Source organism: Solanum pennellii, chromosome 12 (assembly GCF_001406875.1).
Source record: "Solanum pennellii chromosome 12, SPENNV200".
Taxonomy (NCBI): Eukaryota; Viridiplantae; Streptophyta; class Magnoliopsida; order Solanales; family Solanaceae; genus Solanum; species Solanum pennellii.
In genome coordinates this window covers 301,405-326,185 of record NC_028648.1, presented here as the reverse complement: position 1 = coordinate 326,185, position 24,781 = coordinate 301,405, and the positions used below count along the sequence as shown (strand labels likewise).

At 31.0% G+C, this 24,781-nt stretch overlaps 4 protein-coding genes and 1 pseudogene across 4 annotated transcripts; 2 read left to right on the top strand and 3 right to left on the bottom strand.

Annotated features, from left to right (window-relative positions):
* The first annotated feature begins 840 nt into the window (after positions 1-840).
* LOC107006820 lies at positions 841-2,287 on the top strand (annotated as a pseudogene).
* Positions 2,288-2,347: 60 nt separating this feature from the next.
* On the bottom strand, positions 2,348-3,883 carry LOC107006919 (acetyl-CoA-benzylalcohol acetyltransferase-like). The gene has a single exon (XM_015205428.2). It carries the CDS (start codon positions 3,865-3,867, stop codon positions 2,482-2,484), a length of 1,386 nt encoding a protein of 461 aa, XP_015060914.1. The 5' UTR covers positions 3,868-3,883; the 3' UTR covers positions 2,348-2,481.
* A 3,389-nt stretch (positions 3,884-7,272) lies between these two features.
* On the bottom strand, positions 7,273-8,890 carry LOC107006883 (acetyl-CoA-benzylalcohol acetyltransferase-like). Its single transcript, XM_015205398.2, has one exon. It carries the CDS (start codon positions 8,883-8,885, stop codon positions 7,506-7,508), a length of 1,380 nt encoding a protein of 459 aa, XP_015060884.1. The 5' UTR covers positions 8,886-8,890; the 3' UTR covers positions 7,273-7,505.
* Positions 8,891-16,060: 7,170 nt separating this feature from the next.
* LOC107006913 (B-box zinc finger protein 22-like) lies at positions 16,061-18,573 on the bottom strand. Its single transcript, XM_015205422.2, has 3 exons — positions 18,261-18,573; positions 17,346-17,723; positions 16,061-16,984 (listed from the first exon to the last, which is right to left on the bottom strand). Exons 1-3 carry the CDS (start codon positions 18,441-18,443, stop codon positions 16,697-16,699), a joined length of 849 nt encoding a protein of 282 aa, XP_015060908.1. The 5' UTR covers positions 18,444-18,573; the 3' UTR covers positions 16,061-16,696.
* A 2,201-nt stretch (positions 18,574-20,774) lies between these two features.
* LOC107005185 (probable sodium/metabolite cotransporter BASS1, chloroplastic) lies at positions 20,775-24,050 on the top strand. The gene is made up of 7 exons (XM_015203708.2): positions 20,775-21,393; positions 22,008-22,101; positions 22,180-22,213; positions 22,313-22,367; positions 23,046-23,129; positions 23,211-23,498; positions 23,603-24,050. Exons 1-7 carry the CDS (start codon positions 20,875-20,877, stop codon positions 23,753-23,755), a joined length of 1,227 nt encoding a protein of 408 aa, XP_015059194.1. The 5' UTR covers positions 20,775-20,874; the 3' UTR covers positions 23,756-24,050.
* Positions 24,051-24,781: the final 731 nt, after the last annotated feature.

Sequence of the window (24,781 nt, the reverse complement as noted above, 5' to 3'; positions counted from 1 at the left end):
TTTTTTTTTTTTTTTGATTTTGTGTTAGATATGTATATACTTATATTTTTAGAAAAAAATCTACTAGTGTACTAGCATAAATAAATAAATAAAATTTTGAAAAATTCTTAACGCGACAAGTAAAATATACTTTCGATATGTATATATATAACACAAAATGAGAAAAAAATTTGGTTGATTCTTGATATTCTATTAGTGTTAGAGTCTCTCATCTTTTCAATACAAAATTTAGTTAAGATTTTCCCTGCTAATTGTTCAACTATACAAGTTTAAATATTCATTTGTGCACGTATAAATGTAAAATAAGATCAAGTTAAGAGACATATTATATTACGCCCATTTTTTCTTGTTTTTTTATTGAATATTTTTTTCTACACACTATTTTTTCTATAAACTAATTTAACTTCTATTGCAGGACAAACTAATAAAAAAAAATCTATCAAATTCATCTAACCTATATTAAAACTCTGATATAATTATAAGTAAAAGTTGGTGTCGAGTCATTGTTTAAGCTCAAAGTTTGAATTTTGGCAATTGAATTTTATTTCGTGTGGGTATTAATGCAAAATGACCGGTCACGTATTGAAGAACTTAAATCTAAAATTTTGGGTGATGTGCTATAGTTTTTCAGGTATCTTTTTTTTTTTAATTTTATAATATTGTAAATTAGGTGTATGATATATTAATATTCTAAATCAATATCTCAAAAAAGATATATATGAAAGGTTTGTATATTATTAAATATAGGACGTAGAGTATAACGTTGAGCTTATATATAATTTTTTTTTGCCTATATATAGTTGGGAGGTTGTCACATATTTAATTGTAGCCTAAGTTGAGTTGTGTTAGCAAAAAATGGAAATTAAAATCTTATGCACAAAGCTCATTAAGCCATTTTTACCTACTCCTCCTCACCTTCAACATTACAAGCTCTCTTTCTTCGACCAAATATCTGAAAAAGAACATGTTTCTGTGGTTTTTTTCTTTCCTAATTATAACAATATCGACATGGACGAACGACTAGAGCAATCCCTTTCAAAGATATTAACTCATGTTTATCCCGTGGGAGGAAGGTACAATGAGAAAGACAAATATTGTTCTATTCTTTGTCTTGATCAAGGTGTTTTCTATACCAAAGCCAAGACCAATGGTACGCTTGATAATTTCTTAAATAAAGCGCAATGACTTTGGTCATGCGGCTTTATTTAGTCCACATGTAAATAAGAATATCGATGAAACTAATTTCATGGTTTCACCAATTGTTACTATACAAGTAACTAAGTTTGAATGTGCTGGAGTCGCTATATCAATCAGTACTTCACATCCTGCAATGGATGGTTTCTCAATTTTTCAATTTATTTCTGAGTGGGCAAAAGTGTGTAGAATAGGGACTCCCATCGACAAGATTAATTTTTTAAGCTTTAATATGGGTGATATTTTTCCAACAAGAGATATAACAGGAATTTTCAAGTCAACCCCCATTCCAATTATACAACAAGACATTGTTGTTAAGAGAATTGTCATCCATGAGGATGTTATGTCAAGGCTAAGAAAAAAATGCATCGATGAATCAAATGGAACTTTGGATTTTCAACCTTCAAGGGTTGAGATTATTACAGCAATTTTATGGAGGGCTTTTATCCGCGCTACAGCAATTATAAACGGGTATTTAAGGCCTTCTTTACTGGATTTTCCAATGAATATGCGCTCCAAAATAACATTTTTACCTCAAGTGAAAAACTCCTATGGGAATTTTATGATTGGAGTTCCGGTTAAATTTATACCAGGAGAGAACAAAATGGAATTGCATAATTTCATAATATTAATTAGGAATGCAGTGAATAAAATTGTTGCTTCATGTAAAAAAGCTAATTCACCAGATGAAATAGTGTCAACGTTGGTTGATTCATATAATGTAAGTTTTCGATCACCAGAATGGGGAGGTAACGATGAAGTTGACAAAGTTATGTGTACAAGTATCTGTAAGTTTCCTGTGCACGATTCTGATTTTGGTTTGGGAAAACCAAACTTAATATTTTTTGGTATGAAAGATACACAAATGTTTTGGTTGTATGATATTGGACCTGAAATTGTTGTGCAAGTGGACTTGAAGGAAAGATGCATGCAGTTATTTGATCGTGAGGATGATATCAAAGATCTTATCTTTATACGTGATGCAAAACTATAATTTTTATTACTGTGTTGGTGATCGTTATTTGTTCTGTTTGTACTTTATATTAAGAAGGAATCGTTCAGACATTCAATAATAAAATCGTGATTTGAAATATGAAGTTAGAAGTTTTATTACAAAAACAAAACATAGAACAAACCTGAGCTAAGAGATATGAAGCATAAAAATTTCTAAATGTTTTACCTTTTATTCGGAAAAGAAAAAAAATCATAGAGACAAGAAGAAAATAATTATAACAACATATTACAAATAAAACAAGTACATAATGAAAAAATTAAAATGAAATGTTATTAAAGTTTTGCATCACGTATAAACATGAGAGCTTTGATATCGTTGTCACACTCAAATAATTGCATGGTACTTTCCTTCAAGTCCAATTGCACACCAACTTCAGTAGTGTGACAATCTGTATCATATAACCAAAATATTTCCATATCTTTCAAACCAAAATATACTAAAGATGGTTTCCCCAAACCAAAATCAATATCCTGCAAAGGGAACTTGCATAAACTTGAACATGCCACTTTGTCAACTTCATTATTACCTCCCCATTCTGGTGATGTAACACTTTGATTATATATATTCACCAATGTTGAAACTATTTCATCTGGTGAAGCTTTGGCACATGAAGCAATAAGTTTGTTCATAGTATTTCTAATTAATATTATAAAGTTGTGTAATTCCATCTTAGTCTCCCCTGGAATGAATTTTATTTGAACATCGATTCTGAAATTTCCCATAGAGGTTTTTACTTGAGGTAAAGATGATTTAGAACGTAAATTCAATGGGAAGTCCATTAGAGAAGGTCTAACATACCCATTTCTAGCTGCTGAAGCGCGGATAAAAGCCCTCCATAGGATTGCTGTAACTATTTCAACCCTTGAAGGTTGAAAAGACAAAGCTCCGCCTGATTCATCAATGCATTGTTTTTTGAGCCTTGATAGAGCAGCTTCACGAACAACGAATCTCTTAACAACAATATTTTCTTCTCTATTTACTATGTCGGGTGAGTTAAAAAGAGTTGATATATCTCTTGTTGGGAAAATATTACCTAAATTGAAGGTTAGGAAATTTATCTTATCGATGGGAGTTCCCAATCTACACACTTTTCCCCAACCAAATAGAAATTGCAAACCTGTGAAACCATCAATTGCAGGGTGTGAAACACTGACTGATAAAGCTAGGCCACCACATTCAAATTTAGTTACTTGAATAGTCACAATTGGCGATACCATAAAATTATTTTGTCCCATTTTCTTATTTTCATGTGGCCAAAATAAAGTTGCAAGACTAAAATCCTTGCGTGTTTTCTCTAAGAAATTATCAAGCTTACAATTGACCTTGGCTTTGGTATAGGAAACACCTTGATCAAGACAGAGAATCGAACATTCATCGTTTTCGTCATATCTTCCTGCTGCTGGATAAACATGAGTTAATACATCAGAAAGGGATTTCTCAAGACGTTCATCGATAGTGGGGCTGTTAATATTATTATTCTTATTATTGTAAGGATAGAAAAGAACAATAGGAATGTGTTCTCTCTCAGCTATTTGATCAAAGAAAGAGAGCTTGTAACATTGATTGTGAGAGGGTGTAGGTGAAGATGGCTTTATCAGCTTTTTGCATAAGATTTCAACTTTTATGCAATCATTTTCGTTGACAAAACCTATTTCCATTTTTGCTATAATAGAAGAAGAAATTAGCAAATATGTATAGTAAGAGAAATTAAATATAATTGAGCATGTGATGTGTTTCATATATCAACTACATATAAAGTTCATATATCAATTTTTTTAATACATGCATTCAGTGAGGGAACAAATTGTCTATTCATTTTTATTTGTACACTATTTTAAAAATAAAAAATAATCAAGATTATTGCTGAATTATGCAAAATACACTATTTATATTTTTCGAGATTAAAAATATTTTTATCGTTATCTTAAAAGACTACAAATACCCTCAAGAATTGATCACACCCAAAATTTTAACGATATGTTGAACGATCGCTTAGAGCTCGATGAAGAAAGGAACTTAGTTTTCAAATTATTCTATGTAGCTTCTTCCTTGTTTCCTTTTTAAAAATAATACACGTGGTTGCACACTTTCATTTTTTTATTTTATTTTTTAAAAAAACGCACTTCTTCCTTTTTTCCTTTTTAAAAATAATACATTTGGTTGAACAGTTTCATTTTATTTTTTTTTAAAAAAAGTCACATACTCTATTTTTTGCGTGTTAATCAGAACCATAGTGAGTTAATTATTTTAGTTTATTGGATATGTTCATTTAATAAATTAATTTATGTTAAATTCAAATGTTTATGATTACATTTTATCACAACAATATTTTTTAATCGATAATTGTTTTTATAATTATGTAGAGAGTTCAATAATTATATCTAGTATATATTTATTTATATTTTTAAATATATTAATTCACGCTTAAATAATAATATTTTCCTTCAAGTTAATATTTATCTAATATCTTTTAATATGATATTTTATCTTTTATAAAATTTGAATTGCATATTTATTACAAATAAATAAATTATGCATAAATAATAAAAATAATCAATCTCAATTATTCAATGCTCATACCTAACGCATATCGAATGTGAAGATTTAAAATCTAAGAATATAAACTGATCAAACCACGTGAGAAACAACCCATGATGATTAGGGAGGGAATTAAATATTTGAGTTGAATTTTACTTGTAATAATTTTATCATTTAAATAACATTGCATATAATGTTACACCAACCATGAAAGTTGAAACCATGTGAAAGACGATCCATGGACAATGATCACAGAAACCATTAAAGATTTGATTTCGAATTTCCACATACCCATTTCTTTTTCATTTAAAAATGCACTCCATCAGGTAATAAATAATTTGATTTTGAATTTCAATGTGTAACAATTTTTTTTCATTTAAAAATGCACGGTAGGTAAAGCTATTAATAATTGATTGAATTGCATAGTATAAACGAATGAAATCATATCAAAAATCGAATTTAGTAGAGGCTCCAATACGAGTTTTAAAAAATAAGAAATTAAATTGAAAAAAAAGAGAAACATGATCATATAGGATCATCACGTATTTTATCTTTTATTTATACTATTTTTCAGTAAATAACTTTAATTTATTATTTTATAATTTGTTTCAAATGTTCATACATCATAAATGTGTTACAATTCAATTGAGAAAGCTGAATTCTAAGAAATTTTATGCCAGGAGTTTGAATATTTCGTGCTCGAGAAATATATAAAATGTTGATATCTTTAAAAATGTTCATCGATCTTCATATATTTTCGCAAGTGGGATATATTTTTTCACAATATTGTTATTTTCTTCTCGTTGTTATTTATAACGCTATGATCTTATTAAGACTTTCTTCTTTTCTTTTTCTTTTTTTTCAAATAAAAGGTAAAACATTTAGAGATTTTTATGCTTCATATCTCTTAGCTCAAGTTTATTACAAAAATAAGCCTTTACTTTAAGATCCTACCCTTATTAATTAAGCTCAACCTACTTCACACTGCTCCATTGTCATTAAAAAAAAAAAACAATTAAATACAGAAACAGTCAATAACTATTGAATAAAAAGAAATTATTAATTATGAGCGTAAGTTTTAGGGGAAAAAAATAAAGTTGATTGCTCAACTTTGAACAAGAAGCCATGATTTTTTTGGAAACACGGGTATTTATATATTTATGGGATAATTTCAGAGACCTTCCTCGAGGTTTCGCTCTATAACACTCATTTTCACTGTGATTTATGATATTACGCTATCTTTTTTTATTTTATTTTTTGTAACCATTCTTTAAACATATTTAAAATAAATATAAATCAATTTAGATTTGACAATTTTACCCTTATATATGAAAATATAGATCTAATTCTCAACGATTTATCTCTATTCGTTGGATCATGTTTCTTCTTCGCTCGTGGAAATGTTAAACTAGAACAAAACCTTATCGTTTCTTATCGAATTTCTCTCTTGGGAGTTCATTTTTTTCTACTATTTGAAGAAATTGTTGCCGAAAAATTATGGGTTCACTACAACAAAAACAACTTGTAGCGGCATTAAATATTGACATTAATAAAGAGTACTAAAGCCTTTACCGGCATTAGTTAAGTGCCATTAGAACCAATGTTGATAAAGGCTTTAGGGATATATACAAAGAGTGACAATTGCCGCTAAAAATACATATTTAGCGGCAATTAAGAAATAATTGCCGCTAATGATCATTTTTTTTTGTAGTGGTTATTGTGGGAAAAAGAAATCAACATGAACTGATAAAGATGAAATGGAGATGGAGTGTTAGTATTTGGTGAATGTGGTGGGTCAGCTTGTCTGAAGACTTTGATCTTTGTTGGATAAAAGAAATACGTATTTGTGCTAATTTATTTTTAAAGTATTTGTAAAATGAGTTATCTTTTATATAATATTTATTAATATGAAGAAATTAATACAAAGAAGAGTAAAATTGTCAAAACTAAATTAATTTATATTTATTTTAAATAGATTTAAAGAATGGTTACAAGAAAATAAAAATAAGGCAGGTAGACGTAATATCATAAACCACTGTGAATATTATTGAGTGGAATTGGTAGGGAGGTCTCTGAAATTATCTCTATATTTATATATATGATCAAGACAAGATATTATATTAGATAGATAAAATGGATAATTATCCAATTGAACTTATATAAATTTTTGAAGTAGACACCTAAAATATGCACGAGTCCTATTACTCCTTGAAATTATTTTAAAGTAGCATATATACCTCATTTTTTGGTCATTCCCAGTTGTAATAAGACAGGTGCAAATCACGCACCAACTCTAATTTACCATATGTCATTCACTATTTAACTTTTATTTCCTTTCATTTTTGTCTTTAATTTTCTATTTTTATTTCTTTTTCTTTTCTTTTTTTGAATCTTTTCTCTTTTAAATATCTAATTTGCCTCTGATTTTTCGAATTTGTTTTTTGAATTTATTACCACAAATCATAATGACAACACTCCATCATTGCACTACTTATTCACTGGTAAATCATGACAAATAATCAAAATAAGAAAATTAGAAGTTCCATCAAACTAATAAGGGTATTAGGATGTTAAAGTAAAGGCTTATTTTGGTAACAAACTTGAGCTAAGAGATATGAAGCATAAAAATTTCTAAATGTTTTACCTTTTTTTCGGAAAAGAAAAAAATCATAGAGACAAGAAGAAAATAATTATAACAACATATTACAAATAAAAACAAAGTACCAATAGTATAAATAAAAATTAAAATGATATGTTATCAAAGTTTTTTATCACGTATAAACATGAGAGCTTTTATATCGTTGTCACACTCAAATAACTGCATGGTACTTTCCTTCAAGTCCAATTGCACACCAACTTCAGTAGTGTGACAATCTGTATCATATAACCAAAATATTTCCATATCTTTCAAACCAAAGTATACTAAAGATGGTTTTCCCAAACCAAAATCAATATCCTGCAAAGGGAACTTGCATAAACTTGAACATGCCACTTTGTCAACTTCATTATTACCTCCCCATTCTAGTGATGTAAAACTTTGATTATATATATTCACCAACGTTGAAACTATTTCATCTGGTGAAGCTTTGGCACATGAAGCAACAACTTTATTCATAGTATTTCTAATTAATGTTATGAAGTCGTGTAATTCCATCTTAGTCTCCCCTGGAATGAATTTTATCGGAACATCGATTCTAAAATTTCCCATAGAGGTTTTTAATTGAGGTAAAGATGATTTAGAGCGTAAATTCAATGGGAAGTCCATTAGAGAAGACCTGAAATATCCATTTCTAGCTGCTGAAGCGCGGATAAAAGCCCTCCATAGGATTGCTGTAACTATTTCAACCCTTGAAGGTTGAAAAGACAAAGCTCCGCCTGATTCATCAATGCATTGTTTTCTGAACCTTGATAGAGCAGCCTCACGAACAACGAATCTCTTAACAACAATATTTTCTTCTCTATTTACTATGTCGGGTGAGTTGAAAAGAGTTGATATATCTCTTGTTGGAAAAATATTACCTAAATTGAAGCTTAGGAAATTAATCTTATCGATGGGAGTTCCCAATCTACACACTTTTCCCCAACCAAATAGAAATTGCAAACATGTGAAACCATCCATTGCAGGGTGTGAAACACTGAGTGATAAAGCTAGGCCACTACATTCAAATTTAGTTACTTGAATAGTCACAATTGGCGATACCATAAAATTATTTTGATCCACGTTCTTATTTTCATGTGGCCAAAATAAAGTTGCAAGACTAAAATCCTTGCCTGTTTTCTCTAAGAAATTATCAAGCTTACAATTGACCTTGGCTTTGGTATAGGAAACACCTTGATCAAGACAGAGAATCGAACATTCATCTTTGTCGACATATCTTCCTGCTGCTGGATAAACATGAGTTAATACATCAGAAAGGGATTTCTCAAGACGTTCATCGATAGTGGGGCTATTTATATCATTATTATTATAAGGATAGAAAAGAACAATAGGAATGTGTTCTCTCTCAGCAATTTGATCAAAGAAAGAGAGCTTGTAACATTGATTGTGAGAGGGTGTAGGTGAAGATGGCTTTATCAGCTTTTTGCATAAGATTTCAACTTTTATGCAATCATTTTCGTTAACAAAACCTATTTCCATTAAATTAGCAAAGATATATAGTAAGAGAAATGAACTAAAGGTACAATTGAGCATGTGATGTGTTTCATATATCAACTATATATAAAGTTCATATATCATCTTTTTTGGAACAAATTTTTATTTGTCCACTAATTTAAAAATGAAAAATGATCAAAATTATTGCTGAATTATGGAAAATACACTATTTATATTCTTTATTATATTTTGGGATTAAAAATGTTTTTACCGTTATTTTAAAAGACTACAAAATACCCTCAAGAATTGATCACACCCAAAATCTTAACGATATATCGAACGATCGTTTAGAGATCGATGAAGAAAGGAACTTAGTTTTCAAATTGTTCTATGTAGCTTCTTCCTTTTTTCCTTTTTAAAAATAATACATGTGGTTGCACACTTCCATTTTTTTTTTTAAAAAAAAAGCACATACTCTATTTTTTGCGTGTAATCAGAACCATATTGAGTTAATTATTTTAGTTTATTGGATATGTTCATTTAATAAATTAATTTATGTTAAATTCAAATGTTTATGATAACATTTTATCATAACAATATTTTTTAATCGATATATGTTTTTATAATTATTTAGAAAGTTCAATAATTATATCTAATATATATTTATTTATATTTTTATATATATTAATTTACACTTAAATAATAATATTATCCTTCAAGTTAATATTTATCTAATATCTTTTTAATATGATATTTTATCTTTTATTAAATTTGAATTGCATATTTATTATAAATAAATAAATTATGCATAAATAATAAAAATAATCAATCTCAATTATACAATGCTAATACCTAACACATAGCGGATGTGAAGGTTTAAAATCAAGAATATAAACTAATCAAACCACGTGAGAAACAACCATGATGACTAGGGAATTAAATATTTGAGTAGAATTTTACTTGTAATAATTTTATCATTTAAATATCATTAAAGATTTGACTTCGAGTTTCCACATACCCATTTCTTTTTCATTTAAAAATGCACTCCATCAGGCAATAAATGATTTGATTTTGAATTTCAATGTGTAACAAATTTTTTTCATTTAAAAATGCACGGTAGGTAAAGCTATTAGTAATTGATTAAATTGCATAATATAAACTAATGAAATCATATAAAAAATCAAATTTAGTAGAGGCTCCAATACGAGTTTCAAAAAAATAAGAAATGAAATTGCAAAAAAAGAGAAACATGATCATATAGGATCATCACATATTTTATCTTTTATTTATACTATTTTTCAATAAACAACTTTAATTTATTATTTTATAATTTGTTTCAAATGTACATACATCATAAATGTGTTACAATCCAATTGAGAAAGTTGAATTCTAAGAAATTTTATGCCAGGAGTTAGAACATTTCGTGCTCGAAGAATATATAAAATGTTGATATCTTTAAAAATGTTCATCGATCTTCATATGTGGGATATATTTTTCACAATATTGTTATTTTCTTTTTGTAATATTTGCACCATAAGTTTTGCTTATGATATATATTAATTATTGATCAATCAATTGGTAATATATCAATTCAAAGCCTTTCAAATCTCTATTGCTTCATACAAATACTTCTATTCAATTTGATTTTAATATTGGAAGTTTTTACTGAAAATTTTCTAACTCCACAACAATAAAAACAATCATGCAAACAACTTTATTTCTTTATACAAATGTCTATTATGTGGAGTGTGTTAGAGAAAAGTCGAAACTCTAATTAGAAATCAAGTAAGTTTTCCCCTATAAATAAATGGTTTTATAAAAATCAGAAGTTTTCTCTATTCTCCCTATTTTATTCTCATTATTTTATATAGTTTCATAATACGTTATCAAGACGAATATCTAACTTATTGAATTGAGTTAATATGTTTTATTCTCGTATGTATTATTGTACTCATCTTTTTGCAAAAGTGTTAAATTAAACTGAAAAATTAATGGGTAATAAATTAAACACATACATCATATAAATTAATTTACGGTTCTAATTGGCTTTGATAGGAACACATTGATTCAAGCATATATGTTATATTATCAAAGCTATATGTTGCATGATTATTATAAGTGACTGATGCCTTTCATGAAGGCTTAAGTTGTATTGATCAGCCAATTACAAAATCATTAAGTTTTGATTGCTTTGGTGAATTATTTATAATTAAATTGCATGTCTCGTTTAGACTGTCACCACTCCAGAGACAAAATTAACTTTGTTTCTGATATGATTGATGATGGATTCAAATCCAATCACACGTTAAGACGATAGGTTCCTATTCAATATTATCAAGAGGATAAAATGATGAGTTCATGTCGACTCTAATCGCATCAAGAGGGAATTGATGTACCATGATAATAAGATGTTAGATTTAAATCTCGATCATTTTTTATCTGACTACATGACTTAAATTAGACATACATGAAAACTTAAATAAGTGAATAATTAAACATTTAAGAAAGTCTTAACAATACTGTGTTGCAAAATTCATAACATGAATCATGAATTATGGTCGTCCTTCCAGTTTTATGACTAGAATAGGTGAGCTGAGTGTTAGGATCGAAAATAAGCAGGTGTAAACGCGGAAGCTAGCAATGCAGACATCGAAAGACCACGAGTAAAAAGACAACGAGAAATATACCAAAAGACACAAAGATTTAACATGGTTCGGTCAATCGACCTACGTCCACAAAGGAGATGAGCAATCCACTATAAATATGAGAGTACAAAATACAGAGAGAAACAACCTCAACCAATTCACTCGGAATACATGGGAGGTTCACACAAGTGATAACGTATCAAGCTTGTGACCCACAAATTCTCCCTCTAACCAAAACTCTCAAAGCTCTTAAGACTACATTGTAAATGCTGATTAAGTTAGAAGGAACATTCCTCTATTTATAGAGTCCTAAACCTTTTCCTACAAGAAAAGGATTAGTCAATCCAAAATTTTTTCCTAAAAGGAAAACTTATTTATGGTAAGAAATCAGGGCAAATAAAACCCAACACCGAGGTCGTCCTCCCAGTTTCATAACATTTAAGAAAGTCATATTATTAGGTGAGCTGAAAGAAATTGTCATATTATTAGGTGAGCTGAAAGAAATTGTCATATTATTAGGTGAGCTGGGCTGATCTGATAGGGTGGAGGTACAAGACTTTGAGGGGTTATTAAGATTTAGAAATATATCACATCTTTGGGTGATCATATATATAAATATATAAAAATACCAGTGCTTCCAAAAAAACAAAAACACGTACTTATAATATATTATATACTTTAATAGTACATAAATTATAATGTAACTTTCACACGCAGAGCAAATATAAAAATTATATTTATATGTTATAACTATAATTAGCATAATAATGTTGCATAATAAAATTTATGTTTGCTATGAAATTTTTAATTTGTATATTTCGATAGATACATCCAATTATATATAAATTATTCAGTTTTACATAAATACTTTTATATATCTTAATTTATAATAAGATCAGTATTTGTATAATTGTAAGTATATAAGACAAAAATATATGTATTTATATTTGTATATATATTTTTCTCTCGCTCTATACAAGTACAAACACATTTTATATCGAAATGTATAAAATGACTAATTATATACCAAAATAGCTAATTGTATACCGAATTAAATGGCAAAAATATGAGATGTTTGCAGCGAATTACAAATAAAATAAACTATAGCTATAATATTTAATTTGAATTAATAGTTTGCTATTTCATACGATTTTTCCTAAATTATATCATGTTTACTTCTTTTTTTGAAGTTGAGCAATCAATTTTATTTTTATTTTAAAATTACGCTCGTAATTGATAATTTCTTTTACTTATTGAGTGTTTTTGTATTTAATTTTTTTTATAGAATTCGTGGGTAGGGATGACAGAGAGTATTACACACCATGATGAGAGTGGTATAAAAGAGAGCGGTGTGTTTCTCAAACTAAAAAGTGATAGTTTATGTATAAAATTCACGCTCTCAATAGATTAATTATGAAACTGAAAAAAAAAGTATAGTTTAAAAACAGAGAGTGGATATATGGCTCAACCTACCTTGAATGAGAAGTAAAAATAAAAATACAAAATAAAACATCTCACTTAAAGTTAAGAATAATTTATTTGTCTCGATAAAATAGCAAAACAAATTGATATTTTTTATACTTGAGGAAAAAAATGTCAAGGTCTTGACGAACGTCCACAAAATATTTTGTCATTTTTGATGTCGAAATCCGGATCACCCAAAAAATGGTTTGCTGTAGCACACGAAAATCGATGAAATGAGAGATACGCGCTTCGGGGCTTGTTTGACCTTGAAAATGGGTCGGAATGGCCGTGAGGGCAAATCGGATGCATAGCCAAGGTCTTGACGGACGTCCACAAAAAAATTTGGCATTTTTGACGTCGGAATTCGAATCATCCAAAAAATGATTTGCTATAGCACACGAAAATCGTCGAAATGGGGGTATGTACGCTTCGGGGCTTGTTTGACCTTGAAAATGGATCGGAATGACCGTGAAAGCCAACCGGATGCATAGATATATTTTTAACTCTAAACTCTCATTAATTTTTTACATGAATATCACTTTTAATGAGGATACTGATGTCTTGGAAAAGGAAGTTTATTGTGTTGAAAAGAAGGTTCTAAACTATAACTTAACCATTTTAAAAAGTTATCGATTTGTCAATTAAATAATATCTTTATAATATATTTCATAATCACACCTATATTGGTAGTGATTATGAAACACATTAGTAAGATTCTTATTTATTGAAAAATTGATTTGATATATTCTTTTAGTATATGCTCTCGTATACTTTATTTTAGTGTATTCTTCTTTATTGTTTTTGCAATTATCAATTACTTCTTCCGTTTGGATTATATTCTTTTAATATATGCTCTCGAATATTATTTCTTTGAATATATTTTTCTTTATTGTTTTCGCTATTTCATTCTTACCACTAAAAGATGAAATTAGTGGTAAGCGTAGTCGCCGCTAAAAGTCTAATATGATGCCACTAAAAGATAGATTTGGTGGCAAGCGTCACCACTAAAAGTCTAATATGTCGCCACAAAAAGCCACTTTAACTAAAAAGTCACTTTTACAGGCATTTTCAATTGCCGCTAGAGTCTTACAAGATGCCACTAAAAGATAGATTTAGTAGCAAGCTTAGTCACCACTAAAAGTCTAATATGTCGCCAATAAAACCTACTTTTAGTGGCAATTATAGTCGCCGCTAAAGGCTAATATGTCGCCACTAAAACACTCCTAGTGGCATTTATAGTTGCAACTAAAAGACTCCTTTAGTGGCAATTAGAGTTGCCGCTAAAATGCTAATAGTCGCCACTAAAAGTCACTTTTAATGGCAATTATAATCGCCGCTAAAAGGCTAATATGTCGCCACTAAAAAAGACTTTTAGTAGCATTTATAGTTGCCACTAAAATCTAATATCGCCACTGAAACACACTTTTAGTGGCAATTATAGTCGCCGCTAAAAGTCTAATATATCGCCAACTTTTAGTGGCAATTATAGTCGCCGCTACAAGTCTAATCTGGCGCTACTAAAACCCTCTATTAGTGGCAATTATAGTTGCCGCTAAAAGGCTAATATTTCGCCACTAAAAGTCACTTTTAGTAGCATTTATAGTCGCCGCTTAAAGTCTAATATGTTGCACTAAAAGTCTCTTTTAGTGGCAATTATAGTCGTCGTTAAAAGTCTAATATGTTGCCACTAAAAGGCTGATATATCGCCACTAAAAGTCTAATATATCGCCACTAAAACCCACTGAATAGTCGCCACTAAAAGTCTCTTATAGTCGCATTAAAAGTCTAATATGTTGCCACTAAAAGAGGCTTTTACTGCCAATTACAGTCGCCGCTAAAAGTCTAATATGTCGCCACTAAAAGTCATCTTTAGTGTCAGTTATGATCGCTGCTAAAAGACTAATATGTCGCCTGGCAATTATAGTCGCCCGCTAAAAGTCTAATATGTCCCCACTAAAAGTCACCTTTAGGCAATTACGGCCGCAGCTAAAAGTGCCAAACGACGCCACTAAATCATTTTTAGTATAGTCGCCGCTAAAACCCTGATATGTCACCACTAAAAGAGACAATTAGTGGCAAGTTTGGTCACCACTAAGTTGGAATCATTTTGGCAAGTTTTATCGCCGCTAAAAGTCTAATATTTTGCTACTAAAAGGTAGAATTAGTGCAAGTTTTATCGCTGCTAAAAGCCTAACATGTCGCCACTAAAAAGACTGAACTAGTGGCAAACTTAATTACCGCTATAGGCCTAATATGTCGCCACTAAAACTTAGAATTAGTGTCAAATATAGTCACCATTAAAAGACAGAATTAGTGACAACTGTGTATGACTATCTTATCTAAAATTTTAAATTCTCAAACGCATCCTCTCCTCTCAGTGTGGCCTGACTTCTTTTACGAGCCAAACATATAAAAATTCTTTTTGATATGAATCCAAACATATAAAAATTCTTTTTGATATGAATGGCAATAATATTCAATCTTAGGACATCTATTTGCTCTAATCTAGTGTTATGAAACGCGACAAAAAGTGTGAAGCGTGACACAAGCACGCTTTTATGTTTTTAGAGACCGCTTGAATAGGTGAAGCGAGGAGCGTGCTGAAAGCAAAGGCGACATGTGTTATTATGTTTTTATTTTTAACTTCGATTGATATACTATTCCGTTGCAACTCGAACATTTCCATTTTCTCTCTCCTCTTTTTTTGCCCATCGACAAAATGAAGGATTCACACTCGTTTGACCTTAAAATAGATCGTTTCTACTTGGGTCTTAACGACTCCAAGTAAAGTTTTCACAAAAATGAAGTCAAAATTTCGAATTACCATAAATTCATACATTGTAACACACGAGAATCGACCACGTAGTAAAATTTACCTGTATTGTGACTCATTTAACCTTGAAAATGAATTGTCTTACCCGTGGTGTCCAAGTCATTCCATAGCTAATGTCTTCACAAACGTCCACAAATTTTTTCGGCAAAAAAATGATATTGAAATTTCAAATCACCAAAAATATATAGACTATAAAAAATGAAAATCGACAAAATGAAATGTCTATCTACTCGAAGGCTCATTTCACATTGAAAATGAATTGTTTTGACAGTGATAACCAACCAGCTCCACTTACACCTTAGTCTACTTCATCATTTACACCAAAAAATGAAGTATATTGAATTCCAAACGCGTATAAAGAACGATGAGAAGCAGAACAGGTATAATGATTCGTAAGCAGGTTAGTGTCTGTTATTTATATACAACTAGACACACACAGCTTTATCCGTTGCATTATTCTGTTACATCATTCTGTAACTGAACATGAACATGAACTATGGAGCTATAAACTATCCAGATACAAAACTTGTAATATTTGAAGGATATCATAAACTTATTTAGCTGTAACAGGTATTAAAAAACTGGACTAACTCCAACGTTCACGTGATAGAAAAAACCAGACAGTACCTCCACATGTACGCGTCTGAGCAACCACCGGCGTCAATCAGAGAGGAGTATAAAGATGTTGCGCTGGTTTCTAGTTACCCCGAAAAACCCACTGGTGTCTTGTGTATGCCAACTCTTTGCACGACCACTGGGAGCAGTCATCAGGATATCGTCTATAGCACCGTGGAAGACAACTTAAAAAGGGGATTAGACGTAAAACAACACTCGCCGGTAATATCTAAATCTAACAAAAGTGCATGAAACACTTTATTCACTACCTAACTTACGAAACTTAAGGAGGATGTGCGCTAGAAACGCCTACTCCTTTTGGAACCGGAACCATTTGATTGTTGATCTTGAATGTTCTGCAAAGGGAAGTAACTAGCATCAGATTCCAACAATGCAGCATCGAACGGATTCTGGATACTTCTCGTCGGCCAGTTCAGTCTAGAAGCTGTTGGTGACGAAGGAATTTGTGGGACTGCCCAACATGTATCTGGCACCTCGGTGCTAAAGCACTCGTCACCTGCAACTTCAGCGTCAGCATCTCTTAAGAACGCAGAACTAGCTGATTCTCCAAGCTTTCCATTGCCTGCCTGAGAGATTTTAAAGAAGGGAAACTAAATTAGGTACCACAGCCCATTCCGTTTGATATAGCAAAACATGTTGATACGACAAGACAACATTTTATTTCCTACAGCATAGATATGATTACTTTTTCCAAAAGATGTAACCACAAGAATGAATACAACCGCAGCACGAATATCACACCAACAAAACCCATCCTGATGCTTCCAAATAGAAATGAAAACCATGCATTTACCATGTACACAATGACGTGCGCGTAACAGAAGCATATACCAGCAGGAGAAGCCATTCACAATACCATGTCATGTTATATAATAAAAGGCAAAACATAAACGGAAATTGTGAACAGAGAAGATAGGAAAAGGTAACCTTAGTTTGTCCATAATCCATGTATCCGTAATTCTGATTGAAATCACCGATTCCAAGATACTGATCAAATTGGCATTGTGGAATGTTCCCAACGATTGGAAGTCTACTAGGTGCAAAATTCCCATTCCCACTAGTATGGACAGGTAATACACCTTGAGATGGAGGTGTAATCTTGGGAATTGGAGGAGATCGTTGCTCATGCGACTTTCGTGAGGATGCTGATGCACAAGGACCGAGAGGTTCAAGCCCTACTTTGACTCCAGTAAGCAAGAACCTCTGGTGAGATGAGACATAAGCATTGACGGTGTGAATAGAAATGTCGCATTTTCTGCACAGCAAAGCCCTATCCTCAAGGCAAAAGAAAAAACCAACAGTTTCCTGTACAAAATATTACTATAAGAAAAAACAACAACTATTTTACATCTGATAAGTAGCTAAAAATTCACAAGGACAGGTCAAATGTTTGTTCTAAGCAAAATCACATGTGAGGTCATTCAAAATCCTTGAGCACTATTGGTGCAGAGGGAAGTTCAACGAGGTAACAGGACCTGTTTCTCTAAAATTTCGATCATAGAGACCTCCGTTTAATTTCAATCTGTTAATTTGAATGTTTAATTAGTACTAAACATCTTGCTATATAAATCCTTTATTTGTTTTTATTTAGACATTGTATGACACCTTTAAATATAAATACTTTTCACTACAATATATATTCAAATCTTGAATATATAAGGAGCTTTTTAGTAAAATATGAAAAATAAACAATAGTAAGAATCTACTTTTCCCAATAGTCAACAAAAATGAAATATGTATTTTTGAAATAGCAGCATATCTTTGATCTAAGATTAAAAAAAATGTACTTTGTTGAATTTTCGTGTTAAATCAAAATCAGATAAAACACAAAAGAAAGTTTACTTGGCATATATCACACTTTGGCATGGGTGAAGATGAAGCAGAAAGAGCTACTCTTTGATGCTTATTAGCAAGCTTATTTGCAGCATGAACTTTATCATCACAATACCAACAAAGTGCTGCTTCATCAGCACAACACAATACTTTTGCCTCTGCTACCTCACATGCATTACACTGAATCTTCATCCTTTAATTTTTTTTTTATTTCACCACCAAATTAAAACACACAAGCAAAGATCTAACAAAGATCTGCTAGTGAAATATTGGTGGAAAACTAAAAAGGGTATTTTTATTTTTATTTTTTTTGTGTAGAGAAAAAATTTGTCTGACACCACCGCCCAAAACATAAAGAGGTTTGTAATGGGATTTATGCTTTATGTTTTCAAAACTTATGTTTTTATTTTATGTTATTTATTAGTAAAAGTCGGTTTATATATACGTGTCATGCGTTAGAGTATGTGACGCAGTGAGGTGGCACAGAAAATAAGGGAATATTGTCAGTGTCACATACTCTAAATAGAGTTACAAGTGTTTGTGATGACTTGGGGGAAATGCTGAAGGTTACTTCGTACAAAAGAATATTATCAAATCCTTGTAAGCTCAAATTCACGTGAAACTTTTTACATGTAAAGTGACACATGTATAATGTCTTCCGTTTTAATTTAAATGAGTTAGTTTGATTTGATATTATGTTAAAATTAGCTAAGTTGTTAATATTATATACCGATGAAGCGCCCACGCGTATACGGTCCATAGTATAGTTTATTGTCTATGGAGTAAATCGTTTAAGAGTTATTTGGGGTGGGGTTGAAATAATCGGAGCATGGTGCAGGAGTTAATAGTTGTAAATTTTGTTCGTGAAAAATTAGATGGCAAGGAAAATTATGCTAAACTTAAAGTATAGTATTTTTTCTTTTTTTATATTGCATAGTTTGAATTATAAAAAATTAAATAATTTAAGTTTAATATAAACTCAGATATAAAATCTTTAGATATTTTAAAATAAAATTTATATATTAAAAAACTATGTAAAACTTACAATGTATAAGTCACTCTAATTGTGAACTGAAAATATTTTTTTTAAAAAAAAAAAGAAGAGAGAGAAAAGGATCTAAAAAAACCCCAACAAAAAAAAAGTAAACAAAGAAAGTAATAGATAAATTTAAAAAAATAAATAAAAGAGAAAACAAAGGAACAAAGCAAATCATTTTTAAATCGCTCAAAACGCGTTTTCTTTATTTGTTTTCAACTCTTTCTTTTAGGTAGCTAAGATTTATTTTTTATTTTTAAATATAGGAATAATAACTTAGGCATCATTTTTTTAAAAAAGAAAATAGTAAATAAATTATGAGTTAGAACATGGGTGTATCTAAGATTCGAGAGGATGAGTGTATTATTACGAAAAAAAGTAAATTTAAGGTATAAATTGGTCTAACTAATCTTTAAGTTTTTATCACAAAATCTCTTAAACTTTTAAAACTATATTAGAAAGAAAAAAAATACAAGATATTATATTTATGACCTCATTCTAGAGAGATGCACTCAATCATCATTACATTATATGATATTTTGAGCGTGTGTTTAAACATCTATATTTAAATATTTTAAAATAAATATGACACTATTATATATGATCTAGAGAAAGAAGCATGAGTTCATGTGATCTTCAGGAACTCCTTAAATACGCCCCTGAGTACCATACAAAACAATACTCCCTTCATTTCATATTAAGTTTAATTTTTGAGGTGTTTCACATCCTTTAAGAAAAGTATATTAAGACATAAATTGAGTTTAGTTTTACATTTTTACCTTTATTAATTATTATCAAATTTATGATCAAAATAACTAAATATTAATTAATCACTAATTACAATACTAATTGATGAAAAGTAAAATTGAAAGAACACTGTAAAAATAGTTTTGAAAACTGAACAAATTAAGTTAATTTGAAAAAATAGAAAATGCCTCAAAATTTAACTTCATATAAAATGGAGGGAGTATAAGCTAAATGTTTAAAGTTGAAGTCGTGACTATTCTATTTTGATTGAAATGTATTTCAAAGGCAATTGATTAACGAAAGGGGTTATTTGTTCTTTCTTTTGAATATCTATTTCTACATGTGTAATGTGTTAATATAAAACAATTGCAAACTTTTTTTGAATTGTCAAAATCATACTACTACAATGGTTATCGATTCACCATACCAAACTAAACTAATATGATTATGATATAATTATTTTAAAAATTGATTATCAAAATTATGATAGAAAAGTTTCAAATACGATATTATCCTCATCCCTAAACAAACTCTTTAACAACTACATAATATTATGGATGCGATTATGTTGTACAATGAAAAAAACGATCTACAATTTATATATTAGCTCCAAATATATCCTCCGATAACAATCAAATAAGAAAGAGCTTATATTTTTCTTAATTCAATCAATTCCAAAACAAAGTGTCAAGATGAATGAGCCTAATTTAAATTTTAAATTGTAAAAATTTTCAAACTTATTCTATATCCGCTTCACCCGATTAGCGTATAGCGATGGTCGATGAGTGACTACCGGAACAGTGGCATTATTGCTGGAGTATTCATCAGCTAGGAGAAAAAATGCAGGCTCTTGTGTCAGCACCAACTAGCTGTTACATCAATTGCACAAGAAGAAGAAGATTTATACACAATAATCAATATGGCACCTCCAAAGATTACCCCTTTTCTTCTTCACCAACTAAATCACTTTGTTTTTCAAGCAGCCATTTGCCTTTTCAATCACAAAATCTTCTTCTGTATCGAAAACCCATTTCATTAATATCCAGAGAACAGCTTCTGTGTTCAAATTCGTCAACTGCCATTACTGCTGATGGTGATGACAACAAGAATAAAAGCTTTGGGGGTTGGATCCAAAGTGTTGGGGAAACGATTTCTATTTTGTTTCCCTTGTGGGTAGCTTTGGGTTGCTTGATTGGGCTGCTTAAACCTAGCTCGTACAATTGGGTCAAACCTCAATGGACTGTGATGGGCATTACACTCACTATGCTTGGTATGGGAATGACTCTTACTTTCGATGACCTTCGTGGTGCTTTAGCGATGCCTAAAGAGCTGTTCTGCGGATTCATCCTTCAGTATTCGGTATCTTTTCTCCTTACTCTCCATATTAGCATGTTGATTTTCTTAGGGACATTGTTTATGAAATGACAATTGTTGAATGGAACACATAAGGATCATATAGACTTAGATAATCCTCCCCTTATGAGTTGACTTTTGATCTGCATTTGATGGGATGAGGTGGATGAAAAGGGAATAACTGATCTCCTTTTCATATACTTAGTCAATGCACCCGAGATTGAGTTAGGCTCGAAATCCATTTCTTTACAACAATGAATAGAGCGAGTAAAACAATATAAGGTTGAATTTCATATACAAATAATCCTTGCAATCTGAAATGAAAATGTTCAATCATTTAGCTTTAACCAAGAAGTGACAATGAGTAAGGTGAGGAAATATAGATGTCACATTATCTCACTGAAAGATTTGTCTTTTATGTATACTGCTTATATTGAACAGTGGATGATTCATTTGCAGGGTATATTTGTAGCCTGCATTTTAGACTTTTAATTGTGGCAGAACAGAAGGGATATTTTCTTTCTTTAATTTTTCATAAATGAGAAATCAGTTGTTTTCAGCTATCTGTCCTGCCCAATTTCTTTGGCATAGATGAGTTAACAGGCTGTTTTCTGGTATAGGTGATGCCTTTATCGGGATATTTTATTAGCAAGCTATTAAATTTGCCATCCCATTATGCAGCAGGCTTGATATTGGTTGGCTGCTGTCCTGGAGGTATGCTCAGCTAAAAACTCCTTTCCAGGCCTTCTACTTAATAGGCATTCACTAAGCATTTCATGCATTACTCTGCAGGGACGGCAAGTAACATTGTCACTTACATTGCACGGTAGGTTGACATTATGAAGATCCTTTAGTATCATCATTATTCAATATTATCATTTTCATTATAATACCTACTAGGCGTTGATACTTCATTTTGTTGCAGTGGAAATGTGGCGCTTTCAGTTTTGATGACTGCTGCAAGTACCCTATCTGCCGTGGTTGGTTGCTTTTATTTCATTATTTGGTTGACGGATATCTCATCCAATATAAGACTGTGCATGGTGTGTCGTGTGTTTTATGCATCCTGAGAACAATTGACCTAAAACAGTTTGTTCCTAAAAGAAACTTTCACGAAATAGTTTTTATTAAGAAATGTGTTACCTTTTTACTCTTGAGATGAAAGCTTCTGGACAACAAATAAATTTATTGTTGACAGAATAATTAAAATAAACTTGGGGAGCTTCTTTTTTCAAGTTACTTTGAGTTTAGGAATCCTCTCGATTTTCAAAAGCATGTAAGCATTGGGAGGAGTTGATCTATTTTCGCCTAAGAGCAATGCAAGCACAATAAGAATATCAAAGCAGTCAATTGTTGTAATAGTCAAAGACAAAGATAAAACGTCAAGGTGTACACCAGATATAGACGGGATGAATTTGAAATATGTGTAGTGAAGGCTTCAGTGCTAGTTACAATCATTTAAAAAATTTAATAAAACCCTACCATCAGAATAGTTGTGCTAACAGGTCCAACTAATTTACCTCCAGACAGCAATCAACTTATTTATTGTTGATTGAATGTATCACACTCCTCCCTTAATATCATTGGAGATACTGTCATCATATTTGATGGTGTGAGAGCTTCCTTAAGTTGATTGGCCTTTCCGGTTATCCATGCAGGTGATGACCCCTTTTCTAACAGAGAAACTTGCAGGGCAATTTGTTGCAGTAGATGCAGCTGGACTTTTCATGTCTACTTTACAGGTCCATTTCTTCATCTGATTATTGGCTCATCAGTATTGTATACCTAGTCATAATAAACAATAAACCCTGCCAAAATATCAGGTGGTGCTTCTTCCTGTATTAGCTGGTGCATTTCTGAATCAGTATTTCAAAGGCCTAGTCAAAATCGTGTCTCCATTGATGCCACCTATTGCTGTAGCAACTGTTGCTGTTCTTTGTGGAAATGCAATTGCACAGAGTTCTTCTGCAATCCTTATGTCAGGTCAACAGGTTGTCATAGCTACTGCTCTTCTTCATGCGTCTGGCTTCTTCTTTGGCTATGCACTCGCAAGGATGCTTGGAGTTGATATGTCCTCCTCAAGGACAATATCTATTGAAGTCGGAATGCAGGTAAGAAAATATTTGTTTACTTTCGATCCTCATTATATAACTGAAAAAAATCTTCATAAATGGCAAAGATAATACTTGATATATCATGACTTTGTTTGTTGCAGAACTCGGTTCTTGGAGTAGTTCTAGCCACTCAGCACTTTGGTAATCCACTTACTGCAGTACCATGTGCCGTTTCTAGTGTTTGTCATTCGATATTTGGCAGTGCCTTGGCTGGCATATGGAGGCGTTCTATTCCAGATAAAGTGCAGGACTAAGTCACTCTGTTGGCAATCCTATGATGGTCTGAATCTAAGATTGTAGTTTTTTCGCAGTGATATGGTAGTCAGTGAATTCGGAGATCTTTTTTTTTTGTTTGGAAGGTCATAGTGATGTCTGGTGAATCAGCATTAACCTATCTGTAGTAAAACCAATTTTACTTTGTTGGTGGTGGCGGTAGTAAAACCTATAAACATCTTGATCATTGGCAGGAATTTATCTGCATCTGATATCCAATTCTTGTTCTGTAATGATAGTGTTGGATAACTTAAAATATTTTAAAATATTTCTGCAGATTTATGTATTTAGTTGAGCGATAAACAAGATATTCAGTTAAATCCACATAACCCACAGTAGATTTGCCTCTCGTGCAAAGCATATTCCATATAGAGCTGTAAATAGGAGGGACCATATGCAAGTCAATAAATATAGAAATCTTGCTTTAGCAGGAAAGAATCCCAGGGAACAGCAAAAGTTTAAGAAAGGGTACAAATTCTGTTAATATATGGCACAAATAATGTTAGCCTCCGTCACATTTGTTTACTACAAATTTAACTACTTTTATCCTCCAAATTTATGTTAAGATATTTAATTGATCGAAAAATAGAACTTTTGAAATTTATGATTTATAACAAGAGTGTCATAAAAATTGCTACGACTGGACTACATGTATATTTGACAACACAGGCCTAAGAGTAGCATATACATTATAAAATGAGCAAAGCTACTTGTGAAACAGATGTGTGATACAAAATAACTTCATGTGGTCCTCTGCTGAATTTCATCACACTCAGACCCCACTCTACATTTGCATATGTATCAACAAATCATTTATCTCTTGAAATTTTAGTGGTTTTTCATATATATATATATATATATATATATATATATGTTTTATGTCAAAATATTGGGTTCAGTTTCAGTAGCGGATCAAGAATTTTCATCATTTGGAATTTGAACTTGGAATCTCAAGGTGGATTTTAAACCCCCTAAATCATCGAGTTCTAATTTTGTGTTCAACGGAT

What these genes read in the sequence shown, in the direction of transcription:
- LOC107006919 (XM_015205428.2), bottom strand. Translation starts at nt 3,867, where the DNA reads ATGGAAATAGGTTTTGTCAACGAAAATGATTGCATAAAAGTTGAAATC.
- LOC107006883 (XM_015205398.2), bottom strand. Translation starts at nt 8,885, where the DNA reads ATGGAAATAGGTTTTGTTAACGAAAATGATTGCATAAAAGTTGAAATC.
- LOC107006913 (XM_015205422.2), bottom strand. Translation starts at nt 18,443, where the DNA reads ATGAAGATTCAGTGTAATGCATGTGAGGTAGCAGAGGCAAAAGTATTG. An exon ending in CAAAGTGTGATATATGCCAA is followed by an intron (nt 17,724 to 18,260) that starts GTAAACTTTCTT and finishes TATTTTGTACAG; the next exon opens with GAAACTGTTGGTTTTTTCTT. An exon ending in TGGATTATGGACAAACTAAG is followed by an intron (nt 16,985 to 17,345) that starts GTTACCTTTTCC and finishes AAAATCTCTCAG; the next exon opens with GCAGGCAATGGAAAGCTTGG.
- LOC107005185 (XM_015203708.2), top strand. Translation starts at nt 20,875, where the DNA reads ATGCAGGCTCTTGTGTCAGCACCAACTAGCTGTTACATCAATTGCACA. An exon ending in CAAGTACCCTATCTGCCGTG is followed by an intron (nt 22,368 to 23,045) that starts GTTGGTTGCTTT and finishes TTATCCATGCAG; the next exon opens with GTGATGACCCCTTTTCTAAC. An exon ending in TTTTCATGTCTACTTTACAG is followed by an intron (nt 23,130 to 23,210) that starts GTCCATTTCTTC and finishes CCAAAATATCAG; the next exon opens with GTGGTGCTTCTTCCTGTATT.